Source organism: Myotis myotis, unplaced genomic scaffold (genome assembly GCF_014108235.1).
Source record: "Myotis myotis isolate mMyoMyo1 unplaced genomic scaffold, mMyoMyo1.p scaffold_m19_p_21, whole genome shotgun sequence".
NCBI classification, from domain to species: domain Eukaryota; kingdom Metazoa; phylum Chordata; class Mammalia; order Chiroptera; family Vespertilionidae; genus Myotis; species Myotis myotis.
Genome location: NW_023416326.1, coordinates 11,394,950 through 11,409,021, shown reverse-complemented (window position 1 = coordinate 11,409,021; position 14,072 = coordinate 11,394,950). Strand labels below are relative to the sequence as shown.

The 14,072-nt window shown below is 40.8% G+C and overlaps 1 protein-coding gene across 3 annotated transcripts; it reads right to left on the bottom strand.

The window, feature by feature from the left end:
* Positions 1 to 212: 212 nt before the first annotated feature.
* RO60 (Ro60, Y RNA binding protein) lies at positions 213 to 13,923 on the bottom strand. 3 transcript variants are annotated; one of them, XM_036354590.1, is made up of 9 exons: positions 13,758 to 13,923; positions 10,128 to 10,727; positions 8,021 to 8,241; positions 7,363 to 7,509; positions 6,970 to 7,107; positions 4,435 to 4,551; positions 3,421 to 3,534; positions 2,777 to 2,923; positions 213 to 1,513 (listed from the first exon to the last, which is right to left on the bottom strand). In XM_036354590.1, the coding sequence occupies exons 2-9, from the start codon at positions 10,705 to 10,707 to the stop codon at positions 1,361 to 1,363; spliced, it is 1,617 nt and encodes a 538-aa protein (XP_036210483.1). In that variant the 5' UTR covers positions 10,708 to 10,727; positions 13,758 to 13,923; the 3' UTR covers positions 213 to 1,360. The 3 variants fall into 3 exon arrangements, with proteins under 3 accessions (XP_036210483.1, XP_036210484.1, XP_036210485.1); XM_036354591.1 differs by lacking the exon at positions 10,128 to 10,727; XM_036354592.1 differs by lacking the exon at positions 10,128 to 10,727 and having other exon boundaries at positions 8,067 to 8,241; positions 13,758 to 13,894.
* Positions 13,924 to 14,072: the final 149 nt, after the last annotated feature.

Here is a 14,072-nt window from a genome sequence, read left to right as displayed (position 1 = left end):
AATGCTACAATGAACATTTACTAGTCTGTCTTTCTATATGTGATGAGTTTATAAAAATCCCCCATAAGTCCTCTATTATTACTTAAGTACATAAAAATTGAAGTTTTATGGGTAAGCATAGACAACCATGTAATTATAAGGAAAGGTATTGGCATTTAAATAAGTTAAACCTCCCCACAAAGAAGAGGTATTAGCTCAAGAAAATAATGCACTTTAGTGTAATGAAAAGAAGTTTAATATACACAATAAAATAGAAAAAAGTACTTTCTTACAAACTGGTTAGTGATAATATGCTACTCAAAAATTGCCTTTCAAACCTGAAAGACCTAGCTTGCTTTATTGTTTTAATTTTACTCTACCAAGAAAGAATGTTTTGTCACAATGAATAACGAACAAAGAAATAGGCCACCGACATGCTTACAATTAGAACCCATGTACAATTGGCTAAAAAAGTTAAAAATTAGAACAGTATTGATTTTACAGTTAGGAAAAAGCGAATCCAATTATAGTTGAGATTTGTCATTTTCAGATTATGAGTGGGGGAGTTAAATGCTTGAACCATTTTATGTTGTTTGCATTTAAGAGCATGAATAAAAAAGAAAGTATGACTTAGTATAGCTATGTTGTTACAACTCGGAGGAAACTGTTAAGTCACACCTTCAACTCACAGCAATAAAACGTACCAGAACACACCTCAGACTTCCTCAGGCAACACAAGCGTTAGCGTCCCCAGCCAAGGGTGGCCTTTCTGTTGTGTTTCTGGTTAATGGTAGTAATTCTCTAAGTGTAAATAAAACATGAGACAAAATCTGTTTTTTACCGAATAAGAAAGCTATTTACGTGACCTTAGAAAACGCTTAAAGGAATCTGTAAAACTCATTACTTATCCCTTGGTCGTGGCTGCTGTTTCACAGATGAGCTTTATATGCCATCACAGTTAATGGTCCAGTGCATTTCAGAGTCGATGGACATTATCAAAGCTGTCCTTTCCCAATGAAAACATTTAAGAAAACTTTAAGCACTTTCCAAACAAGTGACATGATATGGAACTACTACTTACAAATTTGGCTCTTACTTCGTTTAAATACAAATGTGACTATTTACCAAAGCAAACCTGTGGGATTATGTTACAGTGTCTACCAGCTCTATCAGAGGGAGCTACAGTGAATTTCGAAGCTACTTCCCAGGAGCTAGGCTGATAGGGCGAACTTTGGGCTTATCTTATTTTCCCTTTTTTTGGTTAGGTAAACTTTGCATTATACACATACTATGCCATCATCTTATCTTTCACTGGATTAAGATTAGCTGGGAAGTAGCTGCGTATTTTTAGCGAGATCACTAATCGTGCTGGTGCTTATGGTTAGATCACATCCAACGTGAAATTGCGAATTACGTCCAGCGCTCCAGTGTCAAAGCCACACATATCCAACATGCCTCTGTCCTCTGGGTCTGCAATGGTGAAACCATTTGATGTCATTCCACAAACAATCAACTTAGCTGGAATGTTCATTTTCTGTAGGTAAAGATCAAAATACACATTTAAAAAAATTGTAGAAAAGCAAAAGCAAATAACCTTCAAAATTAACACTTTAAATTCTATCACAGATTTTCTTTTTTCACCCTCTCTACATAAAATCTGTCAAACTTTCAAGGCTTTACTGTGATTTTCAGGCTAGACAATAAAATTTTGTCAACAATCTGTCTGAAATTCCTGCTTTTCTGTTCTACATTACTTGTTCTGTGGGTCACAGAGCACCTTCCTGAGCAGCCTGAGGACTCTATACTTATCAAACCTGTCAGGATCTTCAGGGGCGAAGCTATTTTTACCAACATATTAAACACTAGACAGTGTGTGTGGAGGTGGAATTAATATAAGGAGATATTTCACCAGGATTATTAACTTTGCTAATTATAATATATACTTTTTACATGAAAGAATTTGTTCTCACAGCCATGGCTTGTTAAAGTAGTTGAATTTCTGAGATAAACCAACCATCACTCAGTGTCAGAAACTGTAATGGGCTCTTTAAGGAATTTACCTAGTGTATTTATTGGGACAAACCTAAAGGTAAGCATGTATCAGAGTTCAATAATATGCTCAGGTCCACAGTCAGTAAGAGAATGACCAGGACTCAGAACCCAGGCCATCCTGACTCCAAATTCTGTTCTCTCACTTGTTGGTCTCCAACCTAAGGGCTTGTAAAGCATAATCCCAACAGAGTTTCTGATTCAGCAGGTCTCCCACGGGGTCCCAGGGTTTGCATTTGTAACATGGTGTTAGGTAGTGCTGGTAGGGAAACCACGCCTTGAGACCCACTGCTCTTCATCGAGTTTTATTTCTACTGCCAGCCACACCAGCTACACTGCAAGAGCTCAACAGCCCACGTGACTAGCAGCTACCATGTGGATACAGAACATCTCACTCATTTCAGAAAGCACAATCGGAGAGCACAGATTAGAACCCAGAAATATCCGTGTAACTTAAACCATAGACTATAGCTTTGATTTAACTTTAGTCCTTTAACAAAAATCATAAATGACACCTTAATGTTTCAAGGAACACACTGAAATATTAAAAAATACCACTGATAAAGGATATTCTTAGTAATGTATAGAATTGGAACTGGTGGAAATATATAGGTGTAGCCAATACTTTTCAAGTACTGCTGAGTCCATTACTGATGTTGTATACATTCATAGCTTGTTTTTGGAAAAGCAGAGTGAATGTTTGAGAACTGAGACTTTTATGGGGTGACAGTATCAGAATTTGTGTTACCTTCCGATACTGCCTCAGAGCGACAGCAGGGTGGACACTTCCAGCAAAGGTCTCGTTATCCGTGAACACAATGAAGACATCAGCAGCTGTATTTGTCTTTTGTGCCCAGATCATTGGAAGAGAGCAATCAGTTCCACCTGCTGGGATCTAACTCAGAACAAAAAATGAGTAAGAATAAAAGACAGTTTCCATAATCTTCTATATATATAAAAGGCTAAGCTGACTCGCGCATGCATAATACATATAAAGCTCTTGCTGGCGCCAATCTCACTCACACACACACACACACACACACACACACACAGTTTTGAACTGTCATTGTTGATCCTGAATTTGGTTGACACTTCTATTACAGAGAAAGGGCAAGTAGTGATATTAAAATATTTCTTCTAATTAATTTCCCTTTAGTGTTTACAAATCCATGCACCGGGACACTAGTGAAATAATGAAATACTTAAAAGTATTATTTTTTACATTATCATTGTATTTTGAGCCAATACATAGGCCTTCCCAAAGCCTATATATTTATTTCATGCTCATGAAAAAATTGAGATGAAACAATTTGTTCTCACAAATGCATTACTATCACGCACGACAGCAATAACAATGATTATACAGTATAAACTAATAAAACAGTTTGTTACCTGACTCATAGCCATTAAAACCTGTTGTAAACTCATATCTGTAGTTACTGGACATCGAACCATCTCATCTGAAAAAGCAACTATGTGAGACTCTTTTTCTGTTCGTGAGACAACCTGAAAAATTCAATGGTAGTAATTTTTAGGAGATTTGGGAGAAATAAACACATACTTGAAGTTCATAAAACGTCACATTTAAAGGAAACACACTATGATGCCTATTTTAAACTCCTTTTCACAACAACCCTCTGAAGCAGATAGAATATATTCTTTTCATTTTATTAAATAGGAATACAGCCACAGAGGAGGAATTAAGAAGCTCATCCATGATTCATTTAACAGCTATCTAGTGATAAGGCAGGTGGAAACCGAAGTCTCCTGACTACTGTTAACCAGTTTCTGATCTTTGCACTTCTATATGTATTAACAGTTTCCTAAACATTGTCTACTTGCTCAAACATATTATATCTGGGGGACCTGAGGCCGTGCCCCCCACCCCAGAGGACCTGAGGGTGTGCTGGGGGACTTGAGACAGACGGTGCCCCCCACCCAGCGGGGGTTGATGGGGAACCTGAGGCTGCGCCCCACCCAGTAGGGCTTGACAGGGGTGGGACCAGCTAGGTCTGGATCTCGCCCAATGGGTCTGGGTCTCCTGTGATTTCAAGGTGCACGCAGGTGGGCGGGGACTTGACTCTGGGTCCTACGGTGTGCCCCAGACTCTGACAGGAGGAAGATTTTCATATACATTTTACTAATTTTCTTTCATCTCTGACACTTACATTACAGAGAAAGGGCAAATAGCAATATTAAAATACCTCCCCTAATTAATCCCCTTTTAATGTGCACGAATTTTGTGCACCAGGCCACTAGTATGAAATAAAACTGTCAAATATGTCAAATTGACAAAAAGAAGTGGAAACCTAATCCTTGAGCCTATTTATTTAGGTCTACAGTTCTTCCCCACAGCAAACATGTTCTGAGGGTGGCAGACACGGTGAACTGCCTCAGTGTTCTCACCATGCACATCGCAGCGGCAACGGTGCTGGCGTTGAGGACACTACCCAAAACTCTCTGGTTCATTGAAGCACTGACGTCAACAGCCAGCAAGAAACGCTTTCCGGTTGGCTCAACTGTCTATAGACAGAAAACAAATGAGATAATCATTGAAATTAATCATAGAAATTCTAAGATTAAATTTTAAATCATTAAGTACATTCACAATGTTATGTAACCACCATTTCCAAAACTTTTTCATTATTTCAAACAAAATCTGTACCTACTAAATAACTCCCCATTCCACCCTCCCTCTAGCCTGACAACTTCTATTTTACTTTCTGTCTCTATGAATTTACCTACTAAGTACTTCATTTAAGGTAAATAATATAACACTTGACCTTTTGTGTCTGGTTTATTCCACTTAGCACCATGTTTTCAAGGTTCATCCATGTAGCATGTTTCTATTTCCATTCCCTTTGTAAGGCTGAGTAGGGCCATATTTTGTTTATCCATTCACCTGTTGATGCACACTAGGGCTGTTTTTACCTAAATAATGCTCCTATGAGTACTCGTGTACAAGTATCTGAGTCCCTTTTCAGTTCTTTTGGGTAAATACGTAGAATGGCTGGATGGTATGGCAATTCAACTTTTAACTTTCGGAGGAACCACCAAGCTTTTCCACAGGGTTGTACCAGCAATAGGCTAGTTTCAATTCTTGCTTGTTATTTCTGCCTTTTGATACGAGCCACCCAACAAGTGTGAGATGGTATCTCATTGTGGTTTTGAGCTGCATTCCCCCAATAACGCATGATGCCGACCATCTTTTTATGTGCTTATTGGCCATCTGAAATCTGGAGAAATGTCTATTCGAGTACTCTATTTTTGAATTGGGTTCTTTGTATTTTTACTGTTGAGTTGTCTTTGTTTCTATATGTTCTGAACATCAAAACAATATCAGATATATGATCTGCAAATACTTTCCCCTATTCTGTAGGTTATCTTTTCACTCTCTTGCTAGTATCCTTTGATGCACAAAAGATTTATGTTTTGATGGAAGTTCAATTTATCTTTTTCTTTTGTTGCCCATGCTTTTGGTGTCATATCTAGGAAACTATTACCAAGTCCAATATTATGAAGCATTTACTGGTGTGTTTTTTTAAAGAAGTTTGTATTTTATAGTTTTAGCACTTAAATATAGGTCTGATCCACTTTAATTTGTTTCTAAAAATATATTTTATTGATTTTCCACAAAGAGGAAGGGAGAGGCATAGAGAGTTAGAAACATTGATGAGAGAGAAGCATCGATCAGCTGCCTCCCATACACTCCTTACTGGGGATGTGCCCTTGACCAGAATCGAACCTGGGACCCTTCAGTCCACAGGCCGACGCTCCATCCACTGAGCCAAACCAGTCAGGGCCACTTTAATTTCTTTATATGGTATAAAGTAACGGTTCCATTTTATTCTTTTGCATGTGGATATCAAGTTTTCCCATCACCATTTATATACTATTCCCCATTGAACTGTTTTGATACTTGTGTCAAAAATCAATGGACCGTGTAAACTACACTATAAAGAATACAGTAATAATGTCATAATTATGTATGGTGTTAGAAGGGTATTAGACTTAGGATGAGCACTTTGTAAGGTATATTACATGTCTATGTTGTACACCTCAAACTAATACAGTGTATGTAAACTGTATTAAAAAATATACTAATTTTAAAAAAGAAAAAATCGATTGGCCATAATATGAGTTTATTTCTTGGCTCTGTTTTCTATTTCACTGGTCTTTATCACTGTCTTAATGTGTATCACTGTTGTGATTACTACATCTTTGCAGTAAATTTTGAAACCTGTAGTTTCCAAGTGTAAGTCTTCAAACTGTGTTCTTCTTTTAGAAGCCTGGTTGTGCTATTTGGAGGTTCCCTTAAAGACCACAGACATTTTAGAACAGGTTTTTCTATTTCTGTAAAACATGCCTTAAGGGTTGCATGGAATATGTACATTGCTTGGGTAGTACTGCCATCTTACTAATATGAAGTCCTTCAAACTGTAAACATAAAATGCCTTCCCATGTATGTCGTTTCATCAGCAGTGTTTTGTAGCGTTCAGTGTGCAGGTCTTACGCCTCCACAGTTAAATTTATCCCTACGTGTTTTATTCTTTCCGATGCCACTGCAAATGGACATGTTTTCTTAGCCTTTGGATACTACTGATTTCTGCCTACGGGTTTTGTATCCTGCAACTTTGCTGATTTTGTTAGCTCTAGTAGTTTCTTATGGATTATTTAAGGCTTTTTTACATTTAAGATCGTGTCACCTGAGAAGAGAGATAATTTTTATTGATTTCTAATTTGGATGTCTTGTTTTTTCTTGCCTGACTTTTAGAATTTTCAGTACTTTGTGGAACTGAAATGGAAAAGTGGACATTCTTCTCACAAGAACAAATGAATAATCAAAATATTTAAACAATTAATATCTTTAAAATGTGCTTTTACACAAGATACCAAGTCCTACCTGTGTCATTTGTTTTAAAACAAAAATCAAAATATCACCTTAAATGTTTTGTAAAAAGCAGCATCCAAAGCTTTCAAAATGTCCTCGTCGGGACGCCACTTCAGCTTTCCTCTGAGCCCATGCCCCGTTCTGTAAGTCTCCAACGCGATTAAAACATGAAATGGATGTACACGAGCCTGGAAACAAGATAAAGACAGAGAGTAAGCGGAACTTCAAATGAAGAGAGCAATTATGTGCCTTAGGTATTTGTTACTGAGCGAATGTGTTTCATAAAGAAGAGAGAAAAACAGGACATATTGATCTTAGCTTTCAGAGTCAAAATGCAACTTGGTATGATAAAGCTCAGAACACCTAAAACATATGCTGATGGCATTTCCAAAGTTTAGGAGCACCCTTTCCAATCAGAAGTAGCTAATAAAGGGAACGCTTACCTTTTTCAGTAGCTTCTCATTACAGAGTTTTTCACATACTAAAGATACTTCTGAATTTCCTGGCTCAAGCACCGAGTTAGCAGTCATCTTTCCTAGATTTCTTAGTAATGCAGTTAGAGGCATTTCTTGTAACAAGGCCTTCCATACCTATCGCAATAACAGGCAGAAACACAGAAAATGACCAATCAGTAAAACATACCTGTACCAATAACAACAACATATTCTCTAAGACTTTCTTTGGGGGTCCAGATCAATTTCAAAGTAAAAATTTGTGCAAAATGGTCAAAGTCTTAGCAAATAAACTAACTTGTTCTTGAACACTATTGAATGCAACTACCTGTGGGCACTGTTAGGTGTTTTTCTTTAATGAATATATAGGTACCCACAGTTTATCTTTTTCTTTTTTTAAAAATATATATTTTATCGATTTTTTACAGAGAGGAAGGGAGAGGGATAGAGAGTTTGAAACATCGCACACCCCCTCCTGGGGTTGTGCCCACAACCAAGGTACATGCCCTTGACTGGAATCGAACCTGGGACCCTTCAGTCCGCAGGCCGACGCTCTATCCACTGAGCCAAACCGGTTAGGGCTATCTTTTCCATACATACCATACATCACTGTTTAACCACATGATGTAACATAGTACACTTTACTTACCTCTCTAGACTTCAAGTGATTTGTCAGAAGTTGTTCCCTAACCAACCTGTGCTCTTCTATCAGATGAATGACTTCCAGCTCATCTTTTGTGCGCTTCACCTTCTCCACAGCCTCCAGATACTTTAAGAGTTTTTCAGTCTCCGCAGAAAGTGCTTTTTCTTTATACAACTCCTGGACCTCTTTCCAGCCCTTTGTAATGTATTTGGTCACAATAGTAAGTCCTTAAACAAAATAGAGAATTGAAAAGGCAGGTAGGATTAGTAGGTAAAAGAACATGTTTATGTAAAGGCATTATATGAAAGGCATAAGTAGATACCCAGGAATGAACTTTAATCTGTGATGCTGTTATGCATGATATAAAAAACATTTAATCGAACAGTTAATTTTGCTTATTTGATCACTGCTTCAGTAGGAAACTTTGGAGAAAAGAAAAACTCCTAGCCTGGCTGGTGTTGCTCAGTGGTTGACCTATGAACCAGGAGGTCAGTTTGATTCCTGGTCAGGGCACATGCCCGGGTTTCGGGCTCAATCCCCAGTGGGGGGTGTGCAGGAGGCAGTCCATCCATGATTCTCTCTCATCATTGAAGTTTCTATCTCTTGCCCCCTCTCCCTTCCTCTCTGAAATCAATTTAAAATATATATGTATATTTAAAAACTCCTATATTTCCATTTCATTAGAGCTTTACTTTGGAGACATCAGCATTAGAAACTTTGGTAGACAGGGCCAGACTTAGGTCCGTAATCTCAGAACGCCTCTGAAAAGTACTGATCTATTTCATTTAATGCCATACTCAACTGTCTCTTAGCTGATGATTATGCATGTACGAATAGTAGACAAGTGGATGTGGACAGGTAGGTGACTTATAACTTTTTAATAGCTGAGAAAGTATTATAGGCTAAATATTAAAGAGAAAGTAATGTGTTTCCTACTACAATTTCTTTTAATAGTTGAAATGAGCTTTGGATTGGGGAGGGTGAGGAAACTTGGGTTGTAACCTATGCTCTGCCAATAAATGGTGTGATTATTCCAAGCACTACATTCCAGTTCTGCAAAAAGGTGGGGAAAGGAATGGAATTATCAAATTCTAAGGTCTATGGGGGAAAGGTGGGTAAAATGAATAGGCCATGTGATGTAATAAAGTGTGGTTAGGACTGGGGTGAACTAAAGAATATGCCCTGACAAATATTTTAGCTAAGTATTTGCTTAGTACTGCCAAAAAACATATTTTTCAAAAGAAACAAGAACAAGGACTTTTGTGTGATGTCTTCGGCTTCATATGATGCTGGGACACATCAGGAGCCTCCACGATCACATTTAGTCACCAGGAGGGCCACTCCCCCTCCTCCCTTTCTCATAGACAAAGATGCAGGAACTCAGGAAGGTTACGTTACGTGGCTCCAGGACACAAAGCAATGGGCAGAACTGAAATCTGAACCTACGTGAGTGGCCATCTTTTCAACTTTCACTTCTGGTGTTAAAAAAAAAAAAGTAAAATTTTGGGCATGTTGATTTTTCTGGAAGTTCACACTTTATTCTTGACCGAAATTTTTTATTTCCTTCTAAGAAAGACTAAGTCTTTATTGTAGATCCAACTAACTTCTCAAAAACCTCTTCCGACAGACACAGAAAACTGGCCCAAGTTACCATCTTCCCTGGCTGACTGCTTGGAGACAATTAATATCCTGAATTGTTAAGTTCAGAGCACTAGTTCAGGCGGCCTTAGGTTCCATGGAACATGTGTCCTAGGAAGGCAGGGAGGGGGGCAAAATGAGAAGGGGCTACAGAGCCCGGCTATCTGCCACCTACTGGCGAGGGGCATTTTGCCAACAACTTTAACACATCCAGGCTGCTTTCATAGTCCATCATTTGGATGAGTTTTCGTTAGCATGGTGACATTTTAACATGGAGATCTGTCATTTGGTTCTTGATTACTAATGTCTGGATTGCCTGTGGTAGGTGTTTCCAGATTAGCCTTAAACATATTTGAATTAATATGTTTTGAGAATGAAAGGCTATTCCTAGAAATTACACAACTGTCTTTGTCAAATAAATTTGTTATTTATTCAATATCTGCACCCCTTCTCCCCCAAAAGATGCTATGCTTACCTTCACTGGAGGGTTTAAGATGTGATAATCTCAACAGATCTTTGTGAGACCAGCCATTTCTTTGTTTGTATTTGGTAACTGCCAGAGCGAGGGCCATACCGCCTTTCCCGTTGTACCAGTCTGCTATGGCCTTCCGGAGGGCACGGCCCCACATGCCACATTTCATGCTTTCCCTCAGATCTTTCTTAAACTGGATAAACGTGAAGAGATGTGTGGGAATGCGACAAACTTCAGCAACAGCTTTAAATGCCGCCTGCTTTGTGCTTATGTCGGAACACTGGGAACAAATGGCCAGTGCAAAAAGCATGGGCTCCTGCTTGGCGGTTCTGCCTTCTTGACTGAATGACTTGATTTCCTGGATCACTTCACATCCTCTGCCATCTTCAATCAATCGAATTAAAGCTTCGGCATTTTCAAGGCCCAACTTCTGTTCTTTGATATAATAAGTCCCACCTTCAGAACCAAAACATAAGAAGCGGTGGAGGCGGTTCAAGTCAGTGACTTGCCATACATATCCATCTTCAGAATTGGCTATCTGCTTCTCATTCAGGGGTTGCAGTTGGTTCACAGAGTCCTCCATTTTTCTGTCTTTTAGGAAACCTAACAAAAAGCAAAATGTTACTTGCTAGATTGGCACAGTAAAATTATAAGGGAAACACTTTTTAATCTATGCTTATTGAAATCTGCCATGAAGTCTTTTGATATAAAAATATTTTAAAAAATATATTTCTTACTGATTTTAGAGAGGAAGGGAGAGGGAGATAGAAACATCAATGCTGAAAGAGAATCACTGATTGGCTGCCTCCTGTACACCCCTACCAGGGATTGAGCTCCACAACCCAGGCATGTGCCTTTACTGGGAACTGAACCCTGACTGTGACTTCCTGGTTCGTAGGTTGACACTCAGCCACTGAGCCACATCAGCTGGGCATAAAAATACTTAAGCTCAGTAAGTGGTACTATGATAACCAGAAGTAACAACTAAGAAGTCACATTTCTGAGTTATAATTTGTTGCTTCAGAGACTCAGCAGGCAGCTCAGCAGGGGGTCTGGAGTCCTATATGGAGAATCAAAGGGGTAGCGAGGGCAGTTACAGTAGCTGACGGCTAAGAAAGATCTTAGAACCTTTATTCCCTGAATAACTCGGCAGACATTGTTGGTTAAATAACCCATATCTGTTCCTCACCTATCCCAACCCCTGAATACTCAAGTGTTGTAAATCCAGATTAATAATAATAAAAGAGTTAATTCTTCAGGGGGTTGGCCTGATTTATCCAGTGCTCTTAAAGCACACCACTTCAAAGGATTTATACAGCTACAGGTGTATTAAACTTCTAGAAGTTAAACTTTTTGGAAGAAATTAAGCAGATTGCAACAATATTAATAGCATGGCCACAGCTTGGAAATTGGTTGTGGGTATTTTACACATTGCCTACTTCTCTTTCTTAGTTGCTTAACTTTGAATGCAGTGAGTGGATGCTAGTAACACACAGTACGTAACAGCACTTCTTTCTGCTCGTCCTCATTAGAAGTTATAGCACCTTTTAACAGTACTAATAATATATTACTCCTACCGATTCCTACATAGTAAAGGTTCACACTTGAATTCTTTCCAACGTCTCTTAATCATGTTATTTGAAAATGCTACCTTTCACACCAGAGATCAAACTCATTCTTTTGTAAGAGCTTAACTTACACTTATGAAAGAAAGTGTGCAAGACAGCTCATAAAAACCCAATACTGCAAAAACTGGGGCCACACATTCAAAGGACTGTATCATCCAGACTGGGAATGGGCAGGAGTGGATCGAGTCAAGCATCCGCCCTGAAGGCGCGCACCTTCAGCCTGTGGTACAGGCTTAGTATTGCCAGATCCTTTAATTTTTCTCAAAGGCCTAGAAATCTGGATTTTTAAAACGAACTCTTAGGATTAAATTTTAACAACGAAAGTAAAGAAATCCTAACCCCCTTTTCAGATTATTTGCAGGTTGTATCAAGAGCTAAATTTTCGGTCTGGTCTTTCTTCAAGAGACACCATGTGAATGAGGTTAGGTTTCAAATACCTGTAAGTTTTGATTTCATTTATTTAGCACAGAAAACACTCTCAAGTTCACTGTAATATACAGATGAAAAAAGACGACAGATGATCACCAACACCTTTGGGTCCTGGTGACACTCTGCGTAGGTGTGGCCGCTAAGGCTGTAAGGCTACCCCTGAGCCTTACACATCCTCCCATTTGAGTACAATGAACTGGGCAAAGGGAACTGAGGCCCCAGCTGGAGGGAGGCTCCCAGGGACAAACCTCAAGGAAGTTCCAGTTAAAAAAAAAAAATCAAACAACACTTGATACAAAGTTTCGCTTCTATTCCACATTATACCCCTCTTATCTTAATATAAAAGCTACTCTGTTGTTCTGGTAAAATTTACCGTTTTACTTTGTGGCTTCACATAGGGCAACTCTCACTAACTCCAGGGCGCAGGTCACCTGTTTGATTAGCAAAGAACCAGAGTTTTATGCACTAAAACATTTTTCCCTCCTTGGAAACTAAAGGCCTTCTTGGAACTCAAGAGGTTTAAGGAATGATGCACAAATATACTTAAAAAATACATTTAGAAAAATATTTCAATTTCAGCTGGCATTCAATATTGTGCACAGCACGGTGGTTAGACAACCGTATACTTTACAAAGCGTCCCCCGATATTTCTACCGCCGCCTAAAACCATACGTAGCTATTGCAGTATCACTGACTATAGTCCCTGCATAAATAAAATAGACTCCTCAAGACTTTCATCTGAACACGAGCATTCTGCAAGAGCCTGTCGAATGAAGGCCATGCGGGCTTAACTCATCACGGACTCTTCGAGATGAACACCGCACGTCTCTGCAACCCCACTTCCTCCGAGGCGTCCCCCTTGTCTAGTCCAGCGGTTCTCAACCTGGGGATCGCCTAAGACCATCGGAAAACACATATGGAATAATTACATATTGCTTTTGTGATTAGTCACTATGTTGTAATTATGTCCAATTTGTAACAATGAAAATACATCCTGCATATCAGATATTTACATTCCGATTCATAACAGTAGCAACATTACAGTTATGAAGCAGCAACGGAAATAATTTTATGGTTGGGGTCACCACAACATGAGGAACTGTACTAAAGGGTCTCGGCATCAGGAAGGTTGAGAACCACTAATCCATCATCCCCGCGCTCCCACCCGCGACTGCAGGGCACAGTTTCCTCCCCACGAAGATCTTTCTTCCCGAACCCAGATCCCGGCAACGCCTCTGGGCAGAGACCGGGAGGAGCGGGAGGAGCGGGAGGAGGGGGTGGTGGGGGGGTAGGAGGCGGAGGAGGAAGGCGGGCCCTGCGGACGCCGGCCTGCGCGAGCACCCGAAGGGGCCGCCCGGGGGCGCAAGGCCCGCCCTAGCCACAACGTTCCCGCCGCGGTGCCGGGTCCGCTCGGCGGCCTGGGCGGGGCGCGGGGACGGGGACGGCGACGCGTCGGCTCGGACTCGGCCGCGGAGATGCGGGGTGAGGCACCGGGAGGTCCAGCCGGAGCCCGCGCGCCCTCGGGGCCGCCCGGATCGCACAAAGGGCCCCCGCCAGCCTCCCGCCGTTTCCTCACCTGTGCTCGGCGGCCGGCCCTCCGTCCGCAGCGCCACTGGGCGAGCCTTGCGCCGCACGGGGAAACGAAAAGACGCGGCGGCCTGACGGTCGACGCCTGTTCGGACCGCACGCCGCCGCCGGGCCTCCAAGTCCGGCTCCCGGGAGTGGCCCCGCCCTCTCGTCTGCCCGCCCTCGCTCCGGATTGGCGAGAATCCCGGATGTGACCTCCTCCGGCGCGCTGAGGCCCCGCCTCTTCCGGTTCCGTTCCGGGTCCTGCGCGGCCCCGGGGAGAGAGTCGCTGGCTCCCGGGTGGCTAGAGCGTCCTCGCGCGCTC